General features: G+C 32.1%; 3 protein-coding genes across 3 annotated transcripts in view; 2 read left to right on the forward strand and 1 right to left on the reverse strand.

Moving 5' to 3' along the window:
* Positions 1-21,017, reverse strand: part of LOC108720301 (uncharacterized) — a 105,631-nt gene that overhangs the window by 81,397 nt on the left and 3,217 nt on the right.
* On the forward strand, positions 8,990-13,451 carry Xport-A (exit protein of rhodopsin and TRP A). Its single transcript, XM_018444218.1, has 2 exons — positions 8,990-9,101; positions 13,168-13,451. The coding sequence occupies exon 2, from the start codon at positions 13,188-13,190 to the stop codon at positions 13,449-13,451; it is 264 nt and encodes an 87-aa protein (XP_018299720.1). The 5' UTR covers positions 8,990-9,101; positions 13,168-13,187.
* On the forward strand, positions 14,559-15,758 carry LOC108720299 (uncharacterized). The gene has a single exon (XM_018444217.1). The coding sequence runs from the start codon at positions 14,585-14,587 to the stop codon at positions 15,482-15,484; it is 900 nt and encodes a 299-aa protein (XP_018299719.1). The 5' UTR covers positions 14,559-14,584; the 3' UTR covers positions 15,485-15,758.

A 21,017-nucleotide genomic window follows, 5' to 3' on the forward strand; every position in this document is an offset into this window, starting at 1 on the left:
ATATTCTTACCTCGAGACAATTCTTACAACGCAACGACTACGATGTGTATATGTCGTACTTTGTAAACTTGACTCGAACAATGCATAAAACACGTTGGCACATGTAACTCGTCTTTGCCTCTAACTAATTAGCCTAGATTTATTAACGGCAGTTTTGTAACGGTCGTAGAATTCTTACGACCAGTCTTCTGTCGAGGCGGCTTAATTAATTACTCCCCCGTAGGGCGGAGATGGTAATAATGCGTTTCTAATTAGTTGCGTTCGTGCGAGCGTGAAATACTTACGAGCCTGCAACCAACACGAGATAAACGAGAGAGAGAGAGAGGGGGGAGAGAGATGCAGAAAAGATGTTTGCTGTTAAATAATTTTCTTTCGTTAAACCTGCAATTGAAAAGCACAGGCAATATGAACAAAGAATAACAGATTTCAATTTTATTAGAAATCGTATATCGATCCAGTATACACAGTTCTTGATAAATTTAAATCTGTTATTCCTTGTTTCTATTGTCTTGCTTTTCAATTGTCTGAGATTTTATTTTTCGCACACTTTTAAAGAAGCATTGATTGAAAGATAAAGTAAACTCTTGAACATCAGATGTCGGTATAATTAGTATTAAATCTCATATCGCTTTCCAAACTTTAAGCGTATGTACATTTTACACATATACCTACTATTAATTAAATTTAAATACTAGTGAGACTTCAGTGAAAGAGCTCTTTTCCAGTGCGAAAGAATTTGTTCATCGACAGAAATTAAATTTACTAGATTTCTCTCTCTCTCTCTCTCTCTCTCTCTCTCTCTCTCTCTCTGTGGGTGTATGTATGGGGGGTAGGTGGGTGTGGGTGGTGTGTGTGTGTGTGTGTGTGTGTGTGTGTGTGTGTGTGTGTGTATGAAAATTCATATAAAATCACTTAAGGTATCTCGCTCGCAAAGTCTCTCACTGAAGTCAATCTTGACAGTTCTCGAGCATCAGTTGGACTCACGCACGGTCTCCAAATGGAACATGATCTCGGGATGTACGAAGCGTGACGTTCGCCGACAATTTCATGAATAATTGAACGTGTGCTTTAAGCGAACCGTGACGTATTGGCGGGGTATCGGCTCGTCTTGCAAACAGAATATTCTACCTAACCGTCTGGACTTGATTGATTAACAGTTTGCACTGAATTTTGAATCGCCAACGGAGTCTTACACAATTTGTTTGCAACAAATAGGAATAATTTATACGCCACAATTGAATAATGCTTTGTACATTACAACTCAATTGAATGGATTGTAAATGCTTATCTTTTATATGCAATTGTTTTTTTATTGGTTATAGTAAAAAACTAAGCATATTTCTCTCTTGAAGTCACCAAAGTATATTCGCTTACTTATTCTACAATTTTGATAATAGGTGTCTCCCTTCCCTATTTTTAAGTTTTGAAAAAAAATATGAACTTTTTATCAGATTAATCCTGTATAGTCACTATAAATGATATAAATATAATAATTTATATCCTTAAACAAAATATTCGTAAATCTTAGATTTTATTAAGGATACCATGCCTTTATATTTGAAAATAAAATTAATTATGAATGTCAACTTTATTTGATTGGGGATATAAACAAATACAATTTGATTTTTACACTGGTAATAAAGAATTTACATTGCAATGTAAATAACGATTTAGATTGGAATTAATATTCCTGGGATATGTAAAACTTCATAAAAAGCGAAATGTAATTAATAATTTTGCGTAACGAGGATAATATGAGTTGCACAATTTTTTATGTAGCTCACGTCTTTGTGTACGAGATGTTGAACATCATGAATGCAAATTTTGTGAATGTGATTTTCGTGTCGGCATGTCACGATATAAATATTTTTCAATGCTTACAACTTATGGTGATCCTAGTACTGCAAAAATACTTGATGAATATTAAATATTACTACCATCAATGCATCCTACGATTATTAACGTATACAATATTACAACTCAACTGTATTCCGTACTGTAAAAAAATATTAAAAATAAATAAGTACGCCCATGGGCAAAAAGAATATTTAATATCAAAGACAATTTTTCTTTTCGTGACATTTTCGTTCTTTTTTTAGAACTTAAAATACATAGGAATGTTATATGCGCATAAATTTTTATTTTAAAACTAGAGGCGATAATGTGTAAAATTTATCCTCGTTTTCTTGTTTTAATGAGTTTGTGAGCAAACAAATTGAAAACTTTGTAAAACTTCATATCAAATGTTATTCATCAACATTCCGTTGAAATCAATTTATTAATGCGTCACCACGATTTTACTCTTGAATCGCTTTCTTATTTGCTTTCCTAGCACGAAAAACAGGTATCTCTACGTCGAATGAACCATTTTTTTGCCACTAAGAATAATTCCAGAATAATTTGCATCTGATAATTACATCTGAAAGTTCAGCGTGAAACTTTTCCTTCCGAAGAATGGAAAAATTCGATTTTTCTATAAAAGGATTTGTTTGGATGCAAAATTTGAAACGATATGTAAAATGAGAGAATTTGTTAACAACAGGTGCAATACATTTTAACAAGATTAGTTTCATATTATATCTTTAAAATAGTAATACAGAAATTCACAATCTGTGTATACCTTTATTTTTATATATCATATTTTTATATAAATATTTAACAGTAGACCTTTCTGCTTAAATTATCTACTAAAACATTTTAATTCTTTGGCGAAGATCAAGTTCCGATATTTGTGTTACCATCTGCGAATCGACTAATTGTCGGTAGATGAAGATAAAGCATGACTACAAAATAAATGTCGTGAATATATCGCCACGTTAAACGTTGCTGACTAAAAAGTTTAAAATGATTTTATCATTGTAATGATTTAACGAAATAATCCGTATTAATTCAATTTCTTACCTGATGAATTCCTATAAATATATACTTTTTCGTTTAATTTTATTAAAATTAATTTTTATTTATAGATATTAATCAAATGTAATTTGATGAATATACTGAAAGTTTTAAGAGTAATATATTAGTATTATTTATGTTTTACATATTTATATATTGTTTATCTAAAAAAAGATTGTGATAATTAATAATGCTATTAAATAGATATGACATATATTTACTGGTATCAAATAGTTAATCATTTGTTTTATTCAATAATTGCATATTATTTATCGAGTTTTATCATTCTATTCTCTTTAATGTCGATTAAAACGAAAAGCTCGTGACTGTTTAAACACTTACATTGGCACAAGGCTTTCATAGAAGCAGCGATAAAGTTTGCGCCAATGACGGAACGTAATTACGAAGAATTCTAACGAAGCTACCGGCGATGCTCAGAGCGAATAAGAAGGGAAGCTTTTAAGACTATGATGAAAGCTGCCATAAACACCTCCGTAGATTCCTTCCTTGACTGTTATTTTGACCTTCGATTTCATCTTAAATATCTCTCCGTCTTCTTTTATTATTCTTAATTTAAATTTGCAGCCGTGTTAAATCGAGGTTAGCTTGGATCATTAACATAGTATAAGCTTATATATGATATACCTTGAATAATGAATTTTCTTATAAAAATTGTATCAAAATTTGATGAGAATGATGAAAATTTGATGATAAAACATGAAGTTCGCTAAAAAAAATTCGTGCAACATAATAAAAAGATCATACAATAATTTTTTCGTCTGTGTTGTTGTGTGTGAGAAATAAATATATTATTTACATATTATTACAAATTATTCAGATTAACAGAAAGTCGGATTTAAATTGAATAATTCAAATGCTTTTCGAGTAAGAATTCTAAATATGCTGTACTATAAATTCATGGCAATAATTAAACTCAACTACGAGAATTCCTAACGAAATTGTTTGATATTTCGAGAGTTGCGAAAGAGTTTGCATATCGCGCCGAACGACTAATTTTGTGTGGACTTTAGCGCGATTCGTCTTGTCCATTTGTATTTATGCACGGCAGAGCAATTTACTTACAATGGGCGGTTGTACAGCTGTGTTGTTTTTGCATTATTCATAGGAACCTTACATATGTTCAATAATATAATAATTCAATAGTCTATCAGTTACTCATAAATATTGATATATTATTGATAATATTTAGTTAATATTGATCGATTGATGTAGATCGTACCTGAGAAAAATGTATTAAATTTTAATAAATATTTATTTGAATAATGCCAACTAAACATTTACTTAGAATAAATAAATATTACTGAATAAAAAATAATAGTTAAATCAAATTAATAGTTCTTGTACCAAATAAATATATTTTTACATTCAGTAAATATTTAATTGATACTGTGCAAATAAATGATTTATTAAAATTTAGAATATCTTTTTTAATGAATATTGACAATGAATCGGATTTCTTCATTTTCGAGAATTAGTATATTCTATCGCAGCAGTACTAATGCTCGAGAATCAAGAAATCTGGATCACCGTCAATAATATTGTTAGTATTTGTTAGTATTGACAGTATTACGCCTATGTATAAGATCCGTAATGTACATAAAACTGAACTGAAATATTGTCAATAATATTGATTGTAAAGTTGTAAAAATATTGATGCGTAATGTCAGTATTACTGATTTAATATTACTGAACAGTATTGTTGATCGTGTGAAGTCAGCATTAGAGTGATCTAACAGCTCCGTAAATATATTATAATTAACGATAAATGTTTTATATACAACCAAACAGCTGGTATAATTGCGTGATTCACTGATCATGGGAAGTTGAAAATATTTTTCACCACGATAGCAGAAAAGGAAACGTTATAGCGTAATGTGATACAGTTGACTCTGTTTGCTGAAATCAAATCGTCAATAAAACGTAGTTCCATTATTTTAATTTATTTAATTGAAATATTTCTACAAAATTATTTTTATTTGATTTATTTTAATTGTTTTATTTGATTTGTTTCTAAATATGATGCCTTGTGATAGCAACTGTCAATTCAAACATAGCAATAATAATTTAATAATTTATATTTATAATTTAATATAATTAATTAAATATTTAACAGTAATTTCAATAATAGTGAAAATATTCTCAGTGATAACGTTGTAATTATTACTCATCTAAAACGTCATTAATCATACTGATGTGTTCAACGACAGTTAGAAGCTCTAGAAATCCTAGTAGCATTAGGTTTAACCATAGAAAGGATAAGATGCATTTAAGCCGGGTATTCTGAGTTCAGGCTGGTCTAGTTACATCGAGTGTAGCGTTCGCGGTATAGTATTCCCGAGAGATCCTGCACTATTGAGACGGTGCGAGACATGTTACTTACTCGAAGTGACCTGGAAATTTCTGAGCAAAACGACCGATTCACGATGCTCCTTGACCATTAGGGAAGCTTCACATTCCAATCGGGAGTTTTCCTTGCCGTAAGCGGCGGGTAAGAGAGCGCGTAGCAGCCGGATGAGAGGACGTAAAAATAGTCCAACACCTCTTGGAATCTTGGTCGAGTCTTTAAAGAAAGAAATGTAATACCAACAGTCACGCTGCACTTACTTTCACAAAGTTCTTTTTCGTCGAGTTCAGCGCGTTCCTTTTTTCCGTCGTGCTACGTATTTACGAGTAATCCGAGAAATTGGCACTGTGATCAGCAACGGCGCGTTTTTACTTGTTTCAAGAACCCCTGGGGGATTCCTCAGTAGTGGAATAACAGTTTATTTCATTTTAGAAAAACTATGTAAAACTATATAAAACTATGTAAACATTTTCTTAAAATATAAATATAATAAGAAAATGTCAAAAGAAAATAATATTAATGAATAACATTAGTAAAATAATATGCAGCGCGATAATAATTCTGCATCTATTGAATTGGTAAACAACATTACTAATTGCAGTTTATTTTGTATTCTTGAAATACAGTTTTTAAAAATGAGAAACAATGTACAAAATATTAGATTGTTCATAGCATTTATCGGAAGAATTTTAAATACAATGCTCATAATTGTGAAATTTTTTCTTTACGATGCGATGGTTTAAATTCATTTAAAACAATCAAAACTGTGTATATTTCATAATTTACGTTTGACAATAAAAGCATTCGATGCCAGATTCTTAATTTTTTAAATAATTATATAGAGAGATCGCATTTAAGATTTTATATAGCGATATTACATGACAGCGCAAGTGTTTTCCGAGAAAATTGCATCAAGTGCCATATCGTCCACTGCTGTCGATCGAAAATAATTATATGATCCTTTGATATTATCAGCAAAATGAAGTAGTGGATAACAGAGTTATGAGTCAATCTCTCCGTCAGGAATAAGCAAGTCTTCGGAGGCTTCAGTGGAAACGAAAGCTTCGTGGAAATAGTTCTTATTCCGGTCGCGGAAAAATTTGAATCTGTTTTATCTTTAACTCTGTTTAAGGAAAAAAAAGATATAGTTCACATAACTAAAAATATTTATCTTATTATTAAAAATATTTAGTTGTGAGCAATATAGAAACATCATCCTAGTTGTCTTTATATAATAGGAATGTGTATGGTTGAGTACGATTTATTTGATGTGTCAACTACATCAATGTAGTTAGGCGTGATCTGGTTGTGACAACCAAAACTTGGTTGGGGGATCATTTACTATGGATAAGTTATATATCCGTATAGTTGCGTCAATCGTACATTATAAAGCATGATACAATAGGAATTAAATTATTAATAGGAATTAATTTCTTGTTACATCATGCTATAAATTAAGTTGCAATTTCAAAAAGCAAAAGCGACTCACCATGCTTACAATTAAAAATATGTATATGTAAAATATCATTGCTGCAACATAACCTAACCTAACCATTGTACTATGGTTCAAACAATCACATAAATAATTGTTCCATATTTTACTATTTAATCTGGTTGGCATCATCAGATTTTTGTGTAGACCAATCATACTGTTTTTTCTATGAAGCGATCATTAAATAAATTTATATCTATAAATATTTCATAATAATCTTATATGATTTTTAATGTTTGTAATTTATATTTATTTTAATACAATGCACTTGCATAAGTTTGCAAAAATAATTCTTGTTATAATTAAAATTGAAAGATTTAGAAAAGAAATAGTTTTCCCTTTATATCTATATATATATATGATATATGTATATATATATATTTCAATAAATTCAATGATGCGTGCGCGTCTTATATCTTCTTTATTTTTGCATGAGCGTGGGCGTTTGTTGTCGCAATACATCTTGAGACAAATCTCTTTCCGATATTTCTTCGACAGGAAATTACATTTACGCTAATATCTAGTGACTCAGTATCATGAGAAGAAAGTGTATTTGATCAGTGATGCGTTCGTTCCGATTTTAGTCAACGTCACGCTATTTATATATGTTTTTTAAGTAGTAAGTAGGAGCCACGTATTTCTTCTATTCAAAATTTTGCAGCTAACGTGATTAATTGAGCTTCTTCATAAAGCACTACATGGGAAATGTTGCGTGTGATCTAATCGATTGGAAGATGACGTCGGATTTCATCTGATGTATCGGTGATTTATTAAGCCGTTTATGAATACTAATTACCAAATTGTGTATTTGATCGTAACATAATCGTTTAAACTGAGATTGTGCTATTACTATATGAACATAGAGGCGATGAGGGGGAGATTGCGTTAAAGGAAAATTAGGAAATGATAAATTTGATTGTTACATAAAAGAAATAAATGATTGGATGGATTATAAAAAGATTTTGAATCTATAATATTGTGCAGTTTTTTGCATTTCTATATATTTGCAAATTTAATAGTAAATATCGCACTTTGTTATAATTCTCCCTCATCACGTCTGTATCCATATACTGTACATTTAGATTATCAACATTTAGATAACTAGAAGGATGGCCAACAGGAGATACACAATAACTAAAACATATAAGCCTAACTCGAGCACAAACAAGATATTAATATACTAGTATTTCAGTACATGAAATTAATAGCGGTACAAATTTCGACTTAACATTGTTTTGTTCTTCCTACATATATTACAAGTGTTATGTTAGATGAGATACATATTTCATGTAATGTATTTATTGCATTTAGTGTACTGAATTCAATCTGCGCATTTTATATGCTTTGGGCATAAATCCTGTCCGCTAAAAATGCCGTATATCCCAAACAGGTGAGATATACAAGACAACAAGCTAAACAAAGAATACGAAAGCAAAGCACTTGTATTTTGCTATACAACATGCTTTACTATTCCTCCACACGTATGTATCACGAAATAACCACTAGGTCTTTTACACGCCCTACAGTAATCATTTTATGTAGATTATAATTTATGATGGCGCTACTTATTACAGTGACAAATCGATTCAACTCACAATAATTTTTTAATATTAACAGTAAGAAGCTGAAATCATAACACATATACTAATATGACATAAAGACATGTAACAGAATAGTTGCGGGAAAATTACCCCCACTCCTTCTATTTTTTCTGATTTCCGCGGCGTAAATCCCAGCGCGGCGTATTTGCCGAAGTTGCCCTAATATCTTATTTATCGAGTTAGGCCTACTTACTTTAATTAATGTGTATTAAGAATAATTACGAGCTATATTAATTATTGGATAGGAGATAAACAAATTATTTTTAGATTCAGGATTATTTTAGCATTAAAGTTATAAGATTTAACTGATCATGAATGTCGAATGTAATATTGTAATTGAATCATACTTAATTTTCTACAGCTATTTTTTAATAATCGCCAAATATATGTGACAAAATGTAATGTATAGAGTTAGCACTCTTTAAGATTGCACAACATTGCACATGAGAATATAATGCGGTATTGAATTTAATAGATACTTGGGAACGTTGTCATGCGTCGTGCGAGCTTTACCCGCTTTGGAGAACCCTCTGTACTGTCGTGAAATCTTTTAATGAGCTTACTAAGCCTAGAAGCCTTATATCGACATGTCTCGTGGCAAAGTAAGGCGAAAAGCAGCATACCGTTGGTGGCAGTTGTTGCGTGCGTCACGTCGCAGGAATTTCACGCTTCGTAAAAAGCCGTAAAAATACGCAGTCTACTCTGAATTCAAACGCACGTTTACGATCATTGAAAAAGCTCGACCATGGTGAGTTTGTCGATCACAATTGAAGGCACGAGCGGACGAAAAGAAATATATTTTAGTCTTTTCAAAAATTTTGGATTTAATCCGTTCAGAAAATAATTATAATTCTTTTCATTAGATTCTACTGTAATATAGCAGAGTATAATAAAGAGAATTTATCCGAGAAATTTATATCCTAAAACTGGATCGATTTTACTTTGGAGTCGCCAAAAGTCACATCCTCTCGTTTCTGAATCTCTTTAATTGTAACTAATCAAATATTTGGTAACATTGGTGGGACGACATGTAATAACAATGAATAACTATAATGTCCAGCGATGATAGTTGAAATTCACCAACTATGGGTGTTTTCCAGCAAGGACACAGTGTAACACAGTGAGTCGGTTCATCCTTGTTTAACATTGAAAACAACGAAAATGAAACGACTCACTGTGTTACACAGTGTCTGACTATGTCCTTGCTGGAAAACACCCTACGACTTGTGATGCGTGAGAGTAACGGGGGGAGAGATTGAACTTCCGCGTACAATAGATCGGTTCGACTTATGGCGGAGGGATGTACCGAGAATGAAGGTTCGCCGGACATATCACTTTCCATAGAAATGATCGCGCACAGCCCGGGGCTGTCCTTTGCCGATAACTACGTCGTTGTAATTTCCTCGTTCGCTGACTGCAAGCTCTGTCGTGCGAATCTGTACGTTTCGTTGCGCGCAGTCGCGTTTCATGCCACTTTAGTGCGTACGATTGCCTTCGTTAGTAACCGGTTCCGAATATGAATTTAGACTAGGGATCCGAGAGAGTTTTATTTCGTCCTTGTCGATACCGATGACGTGTTATCAACTACTAGTTCTCATTTACATGCACATCGTTTTCGATAAAAGACAAAGCCGACCGGATAGGTGTGCGCTCGAATAGGAATAACGACCGAGCCTACAACTTTTCTAACTAAGCGTTCGACGGGCGACTTCCGAAGTAGAGCATCAGGGACAACGTTGTACTGTTACCTCATAGTGACCAACTTTCCGTTTGTGACGTAATATACTGAACCCGTTTAATTATAGGACGAGTAATTATGCAGCTAACGACAACGGTCGACATTTGATGGACCTAGATCGATTTTCGTTCATTATGTTTTCAATACACTTCTGCCATTTTTTGCCTTTACACATACTTTATATGTATACACATATATACAGGATGTTTTAGGACCCATGGGATATAAACTTCAGGGGATGATAAGTCATCGAAAGAATTAATTTTTGTTAAGGAATCTTATGTTCTCCGACTTTTAAGAAGCTTGTTCGGACTGACTGTGAAATACGTTATTGATTGCACGGCAATATTATGCGTGATGTCTAACAATAGTTTACATTTTTGCTTCCTTTCCTTTTTGCAAAAATAAAATCAATGGACTAGTATTGTCAGACATCACGTGCGACCTAACGTGTAACCAACCTAAGCTCCTTATGAATGTGTCGGAGGACACAAGTTTTTCAACAAAAGTTTTTTTTTGTGAAATCTACCATTTTCTGAAGTTTGTCCCATGAAAACACTATATATATATGTATAATATAATATATTATATATTTATTTATTTATTTATTTATCTATTTATTAAAACACTATGTACGTATATGGAAAGAATAGTTTTGCTCAAATTATTTAAAAATTTTGCTAGAAAAGATCTGAAAATAATTTTGTTAGACCATCAAAATTTTTTAGGATCCTCAAACTGATTGCTAGAATATCAAAACCTTTTGCAGCATTGCTTATTATGGCTGTGTGTGCGCGTTCTGCATAATACTTTTAATAGTTCAACAAAATTATTTTTAAATCTGTATTTATCTAAATTTTTACATACTTCAGCAATATCGTTATTATTTAATTATATGTATACATATATACATACACATATTTAATTAAATACGTATATCATTTTGATTGTCAAAATCATGTTAGGTAAAATTATATTTTGTCTGACACTATTCCTAATATGATAATCTTCATGAATTTCGTAATATTTCATCATTTACAATCAGGACAAACAGTTTTGTTAATTTTTTGCCTTTCATAACGAAGCATGAGATGTCAGAGCGTCTGTGAAACTAATCAGTCGTTTATTATCGATTTGTTTTCCATCGTCACATCCTTTATCAATCATAAAGACGGCGATAGAACGTGGAATGTTGAATTCTCTGACAAATTCAATTACGATCAATCGTTGACCTTTGTAACTAACTTGAAATCTTCTGCCGCCCACCTGCTTCCATCAATATTCTATCGTGATCCCATCGTATCCCTATTATTCATCGTTGAGGTGTAAACAATAGACCAAAATTTTGATAACTAGCCAGTTACTGGAAAGACCGGCCGACAGTCGAGAGAGAGAGAGGAGAGAGAGAGAGAGAGAGGCAGAGAGAGAATGGCGCATTGTAGACAGAACGATCTGCTCTGACGAAGGCTGTTCTTTGTCGATAACGATTCCACTATTCCTCCTTGCAATTTACTTGGTATAATACCGTGAACTTTGATCTCCCAAGATCTATAGCTTCACAGATCGCGACATAGAAAAAAGAATTTATTAAAACTACTTAACGAACCATAGAGCAAATAAGCTTTGAGTTGCGTTTTTCAATCAACAAATCGATACGAGCAAATATTATGTGAGTTGCAAGAGTTTCCATAATTCTTTCAAGCTATCTTGTAATAAATCTTGCCGAATTACAATTTTAATATAAAACATATATAACATAGTTTAACTAAATATTATTTGTTATTCTATGTAAACATTAAAAAATTAATATACAGAAAAAGAAATTTTTGTTAGTTTTACGTACAAGAATTTTTAATTCTTAAAATATGTAAGAAAAATGGAATTTGTAATGTTGTTTCAACGTAAAATTGCACTTTCAAATAACATAATAATTATCAGACCTCTTTTTGGCTGTAAAAATGCTGAAGTGAATAAATTTTATTCTGTAATAATTATTTTATAATTAACGTTAATAGTTATAACAGTTATTACAGTTAACATAATTATAGTTAACAGTAAAAGATTTCAGTAAATTTTTTTATAACAGTTTATCTCGAGAAAGTGAAAAATCAAGAATATTTTTCTGTAATTTCAATTTCGTATGCGACAGTTGAAATGCGTATGTATATTCAATGCGTTGATCACGGTCATCACACCCACTCTCAAGTATGTGCGTCTTTTGTACGCGCAGGAATGCTACATGTAACTGTGCTCACACGCGTATCCCGGAACAAGGTGTGGATGCTTTTAATTTCATCTTCTCTCAGGTTCGCTGATTATCGTAAATCGTCACGTAGCGGGATAATTTTCTTTAAATTCGCGACGCGAATTATTAGTTGATACTATGTTATTTAATAAATAACAGAAGAGCAGAATACGATAATCAGTTCTCTTGATTTAGAATAAATTAGAATTAAAATTTTAAACGTATCGAACAATACCTAATAATAATTCTTGACGTTTCTTTAATTTTTTCATAAACGAAAAGATCAATTTTACTGAAGAATCTAAAAATTTAGCTAAATATAGATTTGAAAATAATTTTGTTGAATCAAAATAATTTTATAGGAATTTCAAACATGATAAGCAATGCTGCAAAAAGTTTTGACATTCTAACAATTAGTTTTAACGTCCTACATAATAATTTTAATAGTCCAACAAAATTTTCAGATCTGTTTCTAACTAAATTTTTAGATTCTTCAACAAAATCGTTCTTTCCATGTAAATACTCAAAATATTGTCCGTTTATATTCCCTTATAGGAATTTAATACTAATTAATTAACTAGTTGTTCAGTACTTTTGATATTCAAAATAAATAATTTCTAGTATTAAATTATTTCTATAAAGGTTCCACACAGAGCTCGTAAATTTTTACGAATGTGATTTCTTTTTTTTTTTTTATTTTATTTATCTCTGCTAAAATATAACTGATAAGACAAAAAATCCTATTACACACAAATTTCATTACAATTAAACGCGTAGAACACGTGAAGGACATACTTCTACGATGTTCAGCATTGAAATCAATTCTTGCAGATGATCGTTATATAATCAGCATGAAGAAACGTGGAAACAACGAAAATAAAGGTAGTAAGAGTTGTCATAATGGAAGGAATGCAGTGGAGAAGTCGGATTCGGGAGGTCTAAGCGATGACGAGAATCAAGGTTTCGGAAATTGGATTCGATCCAGCACCGGTGTCGAAATGATGCGGCTCTTCGTGATCACGAATTCGATTTTGGTCTTTGTGACTATAGCTTGGCCGAATATGAAAGAATCCTTTTACATCATCAAAGATTATCTCGTGGGAGAAGAGGACTAATAATAGATATCAGATAGGCATTAATTTTATAAAATTATTATTGATGATATAGTAACTGTCGCTTACGCGACAAATGATAGAAATTATACAAATGATAGAAAAATATTCAGTTCAGTTAAATATGTAAACACATTTTTAGTTCAGTGAGAAATAGATGCTTAGGAAGACGAACGAGAAATAGTCGAGAATAACTTTTTAAAAGATTTAATATTCTTTCAAATCCACAAAATGGGTAAACAAAACTGTGACAGAACTTCTTTTTCGCGCAGTATTTGAGTGTTGATCGTTGGTATTTGTATAAGATAAAACGCTTTTCTATATTTTTCTTCTAGAAGTTCCTCGACTTGGAAAAGTAAATCTCCAAGATCCATAGGTCGTATAACTTTTTAGTAGAACTAACAATTAAGTTAGTTATTAAATCGTATTATTTTAATTAGTCAGTTAGTGTTAAAATAATTTTGACATAATTTACAGTGCTCATAATTATCTTAACAAACAATTTTTTAGAATATTAATTTTCATTTACATGTATCTATAAATTTATTAAAAAAGTAAACAAAAAGGCTATGATATTAATATTTGATAACAAAAAATGTATAATTTTTATAAAAGTGTAAATTTTTTAAAAAAAGCTAAATAATTACAATAATTAAATAATTATATAGTAATTTAATGAAATATAAATACTCTAAAAGTATTTTAACGTAATTGAATAAATTTTTTAATTCTCGTTAAATATTTAAATAAATGTCAAATAAATATCAAAATATTTATAAGCCAGGTAAATTATGAAAATTGCAAATCAAAATGTAAAATTTTGAAATTTTATATCAAGTTTGTCTTTAGTATCTTTCACATATACATACATTAATAATAACGTAAGTCCGACAGTTTTATTTACATGCTAAACTTGGACTTATTTGCGTTCGGAAAACTTCGTCAAAATATTTATAAGCGCCAGTTCATAAGGAAACATCAGTCTCCTATCAATGTATCATATCAGTCGAATCATATCGGCACGTGGTCGGCATATTATAGTTATACGGTATATTTAGAATATATCTGCAAAACACTATACATAAAATATTGTAATATCGCATCGGAATAATCAATCGCAACCATAAGATCTTGTGATGTTGACATTTATTATTCGCGGGGTGTTTCTCCTCGGTGTGTTGAGCTGGTATAGCGCCACCATCTGGAAAGTAATCGATGGTTACTTCCAGGACCAGTTTCGTACTTACTTACAGGAAGAGTATCGCAAGCATCCGCGGATCAAGGCCGACTTTGAGAGCACCGGGGCTGTCGATAAGAGGCCTGCTCCAAGCGCGTTGCCAGCAGAGCCAAGTCTGAGCTACGGCATCGTGGAGACCTACGATTCCAACGCGGCATACCCGGCCGACATCGTAGACGCCTGTCCGCGTGCAATCGTTTCGAGCGGGAAACCGGAGGAAGTGGTGGCAGGTGGCACCAGCGAAATCGCAGCCGCCGTAGGCGCCGGTACCACCGATAAAAATGCATTCCCAGCGAACACGGCTCGATCGGCGCAGGAAAGTAGGAAACCGCCGAGCAGCAGCGACACACGCGATAAAGAAAGGCGACCGGGTGCTATCAATCAGGACGGCAGTCGCGAAGAGGATGCGATTGAGGGAAGCGTACTCCCGCTCCCCACGTCGTCCCCGCGTGCCAAGAAACTACGACGTCGTCTCGACAAGAGGGGATTATCGCGTGTCTCGAAAGAGGTCTCGAGGGAGATATCGCGGGAAAAGCTAAAGAATCGAAGAGTGAACACGCTCGTCCTGACAGACATCGATTTCGCCACCGCGAAGACCGGTGATGACGAAGACGATGATTTCTCGGAGTTCGAGGAAGAGGAGAAGGATCACAGGATCAAGGAAGGGATCCTTGTATCGGAGTTGCCATTTAAGCCCAAGGCAGATATCGGCGACTTAGATAGGGTTACTGCGGAAGAGTTTTGTCCTCTGACCTTGGAGGACGAGGCTTCCTGCGAAGAAACTACCACGTGGCCGTGACTACGCTTGATGAGCGTCGCGGTGAAATTGGAAGTACTAGATCGCACAGAAAAAGTTGTGCATTAGCAGCGGGACATCGAAGGGCTTAGGAACATGCTGAGAAAGCTGAGGGGGGTAGAAGACTTGCGACTATTATTAGAATAAATCTGTTCAATTAGTTTCGCGGCTTTATTAAGGACGATGATGATAGATGTAGTATGAAGACGTTTTAGATCCTTTCATGTTTTTGTTGATGTATAGCAATTTATTCAGTTCACAATTTAAATAGGATGAAATAAGGATATGTGATGTATAATATATATAATTTTAATATAAAACAATGTATTACCTTTTTAGGCAAGATTGAGTCTTGATTAGATATAACTAACATTTTTTTGGTTTTAATATTTTATGTTTCTAGGTCGTACACAAAGTATATGTGTTTATATACGGAGAGAATTTTCTTTTAAAATTTAATAGTCGTGGGACAACATTGTATTTTGAAGAATTTTAATGAAAATCTCTCTAATGCATTAATAAAACAATAAAATAAGTTTAAATTAATTTTATTGAAGTGCATGGTAAAAATCTTTAAAATATTATATCACAACTACTATATTTTCAGGGTAAACTCTAAGAAAAAATTCTCTCCGTGTATAAATTTAATTTTCCAATTATTCCTTGTTAGTATAATGTTATATTTATTTATTTTATAAACTCACCATTTTATCGAGATGTTAATTGTGGTAAAAATGAATTTTCGCTGCTTAAAGATATTGCGAATCTAGGACAGATATGTGTTTCTATGAATCGAACAGGGTCACTAAATAAGGCATCACTGTCCTTTGACCTTGCGAAAAGAGGTACGAGAAGAGAAACTAGCGAGTGGCCGTGAGAAATCAGAGAAATCACGATGTATATATAGTGCCGTATTAGAAACACTTGTCCAGCGGAAAAATCGAAAACTCACTTTAAAATGTGCGATTCGTCTACACGTATCTCATCACATATGCTGAAGGATAAAATTAAAAATTGATATGTGAGCGTGCCATAATAAATGAATAGCGTTCGTTGCGTTATATAAAGATGACAAATGTCATCAAGGTATCGCTGAATGACATGCGTGAGAGATGTTTTGTAAATGTAATTTCAAGGAAGATCGAGTAAAGCCGAAGCGTTTTAAGCTTTTTTTTTAATAAAATGTTACCCCATTTTTTTGCTTATTAAGTGATAAAATCTATGAGCTACTAATAACCAAGCAAGTTTTGCTTTTATTTATTGCACTCGAGAGTAAAATTGAGTAATCCTAATTAGCAGAATAAGTATAATAATCGCACATTTATTTTCCGAATTGTATACGCGATTAAATGAGAAATATATTGTATTTTTTCCAAAATATGTTTAAATTAATAGTGTTTGCATTGCATTACGTCTTTCTATATTTGACTGAAGCAATTTTTATTGCTGTCATTGAAATTAATAATTTGTCAATGGATATGCAAATTGACTATTTTGTTTCGGGCAGTTAAATGTAAATACAAATATAAATGAAGTAAGAAAATTTATTCATAATTATTGAACAATAAGAATAGCTGTTGAAATCCTTGAAAGCTTAAATGACTTTTGTGTTCTATAATTTACATTTACAATTAATCCATTTTAAATGTGCATTTTTATTACTGATATCATGTATGTGTTAGGAAATATATTTTAGTTTTTTATTATATAAATGTAACATAAAATAAATTAAACAATTTTTTACACATCAAAATTTGTTTTGTCGTAAATCGACATCTTATTTTTATAGATTAAAATCATATTAATAATATTAATAATGATTGAATCATGAATCTGCAAAATTGACACGGAATTATAATTTATTCAAAATAATTTTATTTTAGCTGCAAAATATATAATTAGATAAGTTACAGAAGCAATTATGATAATCGAGCAATTTAAAGCAATAAATCGTATTATATTGAATGATCATTATTTTCATTTTCCTGCAACAACAACCATGTAATGCTGCCGCTTTAGATTGTTGGTTTACATTTACACGTATATTGAAGTACCAGGTATCGATGCTTTTTGTTACTTTGAAAAGCCTCGTCAATTGACTGCGTAAATCGAAGTAATTTACATTCGCTAAATGCATGCGGTATCAATTGCATTCAAAAGCAGTGACATTTGTTACTGTTCGCTGAGGAATACTAACAGTGCTATTGAAGTGCGAATAACAATAATACAAGATGACAGGTTACCATAACGTCAATAACCAATCTCCTTTGTTTTTCGCAATTTGACTAACAAAACATCTCTGAATCACTATTGTCAAATAACAAAACGGTAGTTTACATAAACTAATTATAGTATAATAACAAAATTAATTTGCAAGTTCTTATGTAACGTTGATGAAACAAACATCTTAGAATAAAAAATTTTCTTAGTTACATATCTTATTAGTATCTTGCGAAAAATAATCTGCATATTTACTTTCAATTATTTACAATGTTTCAGTGTTTGTGTCTAACGCAAAAAGTAATTTTGCTTGCGAACGATACCACATTACGTCATTGAATTATTCAGTGTAATAAGAATAGTATAATATATTTGTATATATAAAACGTGTTTTACACGCACATTTATAGGTATATCAAATGCATGATATAACAGCGCGGAAAAGGAATTCTAAATATGGAATTTAAATTGAATATTTTATTCTGAGATTTATACGAATAAAGTAGCGAAGTAGTATGAATATATACATTAAATAAAATTTTACCGGAATGTTAAACCGAACTTAACTGTTTCTTTTGCCGTAAATTTTTGATTGCGCAACGAAGTATGAGTTTAATTCCCGATTCAATCTTCGTTTACATGATAAAAGACACATTCTAATCGAAATCGAGATAGCAGGTCGATGATCAAAGTTGTATTGGATCGTAGTGTTTGCGCGGATTCCGATAAATTCCTTATTCAGACATATGTCGCGGGCGGAATGACGCGGATCGAGAAAGAACCCACGTAACATCGCAACTGCGCTCAATATTTATAATTAATCGTTGCGATTAATCACATTAGAACGTTGTGCAACAAAGTGCACAACTTACACGTTTGCATAGTTGTATGCAAATATACTTAAGTTCGGCGAATTTAATTCTTGAATCACAAAAATTGTGTATGGAAATGTGATCGTCTGTTAAATCATTTTGTTTGGAATCGTTCTACAAAAAAAAAATGTCTTTTTGCGTGCCATAATGACGCGACATTTCCTTGCGCGGAAACGAGGGTAAAAATGATCCCGAGAGAAGCGGTCGCAGGGTAATTTCCTATGTAATTGAGAAAATACACCGGCAATGGCCTCGTTACGGTGGTCGTCGATTTCTCGTAACGACTTTCCGCGCGCGCCCTGATTTGGCGCTACACTTTTTTTTGCTTCTCTCTTGCATCGCAAAAATTATAATGCGGACGATAGCGTGTAGATATCTCGATCTGCTTCCGGAGAGAACTGACCAGTACTGACGGGCGGTCGAGAAAGAAACAGAGACGAATCGAATCTTATTAATCGCATTACTTAGGTACGATGTATACATTACACCTGCCTCGAGGGTAATAATCGATGATAACTCTCATCATCGACGATCACTCTCGTAATATCAAAAATTTGCTATCTTACTACCTGTTTAAATATACTGACATGTGAAATACATGCGTATGCAGATCCTAGAAATTCTGATTTTAGTTTATGATGATTATACACGAAAGGGCAATTTTTTGAAGTAACTAAAAAAAAGTTTAGCTAGATTTGAAATGATTTTGCTGGACTCAAAGTAATTATGTAGGACGTATAAATTTGGTTGTTCGAATATTAAAAATTTTGGCAGCATTTTTATGTCATTTGTTCACTTACTCATAAATTGTGTTATTTTGACACTATAATAAGAAATGTTAAATATCAATTTAACACAAATCTTTAAATAACATAATCACGTTATGTTAAATTGACATTCGAATATTTTAAAAAATTTAACACAAATTATTCAAGATCTTAACAAGAACATGAGTGGATCGTTTCCATAACATAAATATACAATGTTTTTTACTGTGTATGATCAATTCTTTTTGAAAGATTAATTTCTTAGAAATTTTTATGTGAGCCAAGAATAAAATTTATCTAGATCTAAATCTCTTTCTTTTCATAAATAAAGAAATTTTATTTAATTGAAATGTCGGTGTGAGAAAGTGCACTTTTCTTGAAAATAATGCTGGAGATATACTCCTATATAATGTGTCACGTCACAAGCCGCGAGATTTTCTCAAAACAATTACGCATAATAAATGCCTCAAAGGAGATTCCGACATCATGACCCCACTTTCTCAGTTTCGGAAAGAAGAAAGTAGTCCGGAATTCTTAATCTTCTCGCCATTTTTAAGTTTCGCTGCGTTTGGTGAGGTGGAGCGGAATTTCGAAGCAATTAAGAGAGATACGCAAATGAACCGTAAAGCGCAAATTGAATAAGCATCAGAGAAAATCTAGTTTCACTTTTGCGCCATCACATCCTTCTTCTTCTTCTTCGCGTGCCGCGTGCCCTGCTCCATAATGGATTTTCTAATGAAGATTATCAGCATTGGTTACAACCATCAGCGTGGTTAATTGGATCTCGCGGTAATATCATGTGCGAGCGATTTGGGGTGTGACGCGATTTACACCTGCGAATAATGCTAACTCGAGCGCGTTTCACTTCGCTTGATGCCGGCAATTGAAACTATGCGGAATTAATTTACGTGACATGTGGAGTCTGTGTACGTGCAAGGTCGTGTCTTCTGACATTTTCGTACGTAACCGATAAACACGTATTCAAGGAGCGATATCTGCAATACTTGTTTTTTAAACCGTTTGTACATTAAAGTTATATAATTTGCTATGCAACACGTAATTCCAATGCGAGTAAGATGGCGATTCTTTCATTAAATTTTTGCAAGATTGTTCAAGATATAATAATTATGTAATTTTCCTAATGAATTGGTCGTAATTTAAAAAAAAAATGATGTTATATTAACAGCATTAACTGACAGTCTAATTGAAAATAATCTTGTTAATTTAGTGACATTATTAATGAAAAAAATGCACCATACTCCTGTTTTAATAAAATGTTATTTGTTTTGTTAATGCTGTTATTAAAAATAAACAAGATTATTTTTAATCACATTATTTATTAGCTAATATTGTTAATTTTATTTTTCTTCGTGTATGTATAATTAAATTATTTATGAATACCGAAACTTAGACATTACAGAAATCGTGAATCGATATTATTAATTTTATTATAATAGATTCGTAATTGTATTGTTTTTAAGTAATTTTATATTTCTTAGCATTTGAGGACAGAAGCCGATTTCTTCTTCCGTTAGAAGGGTACTATTATTTCAGGCAGCGAAAGCAAGTGTTATTAGAAGTATTATTTAGGTCATAATTTCTTTTTATGAAGAAAACATAGCTTATGCTGGACATAATGACACAATTTTCTAAACGTTTATGTTCAAATCGAATAAC

Source organism: Mycetomoellerius zeteki, unplaced genomic scaffold (assembly GCF_001594055.1).
Source record: "Mycetomoellerius zeteki isolate Tzet28-1 unplaced genomic scaffold, Tzet1.0 scaffold149, whole genome shotgun sequence".
Taxonomy (NCBI): Eukaryota; Metazoa; Arthropoda; class Insecta; order Hymenoptera; family Formicidae; genus Mycetomoellerius; species Mycetomoellerius zeteki.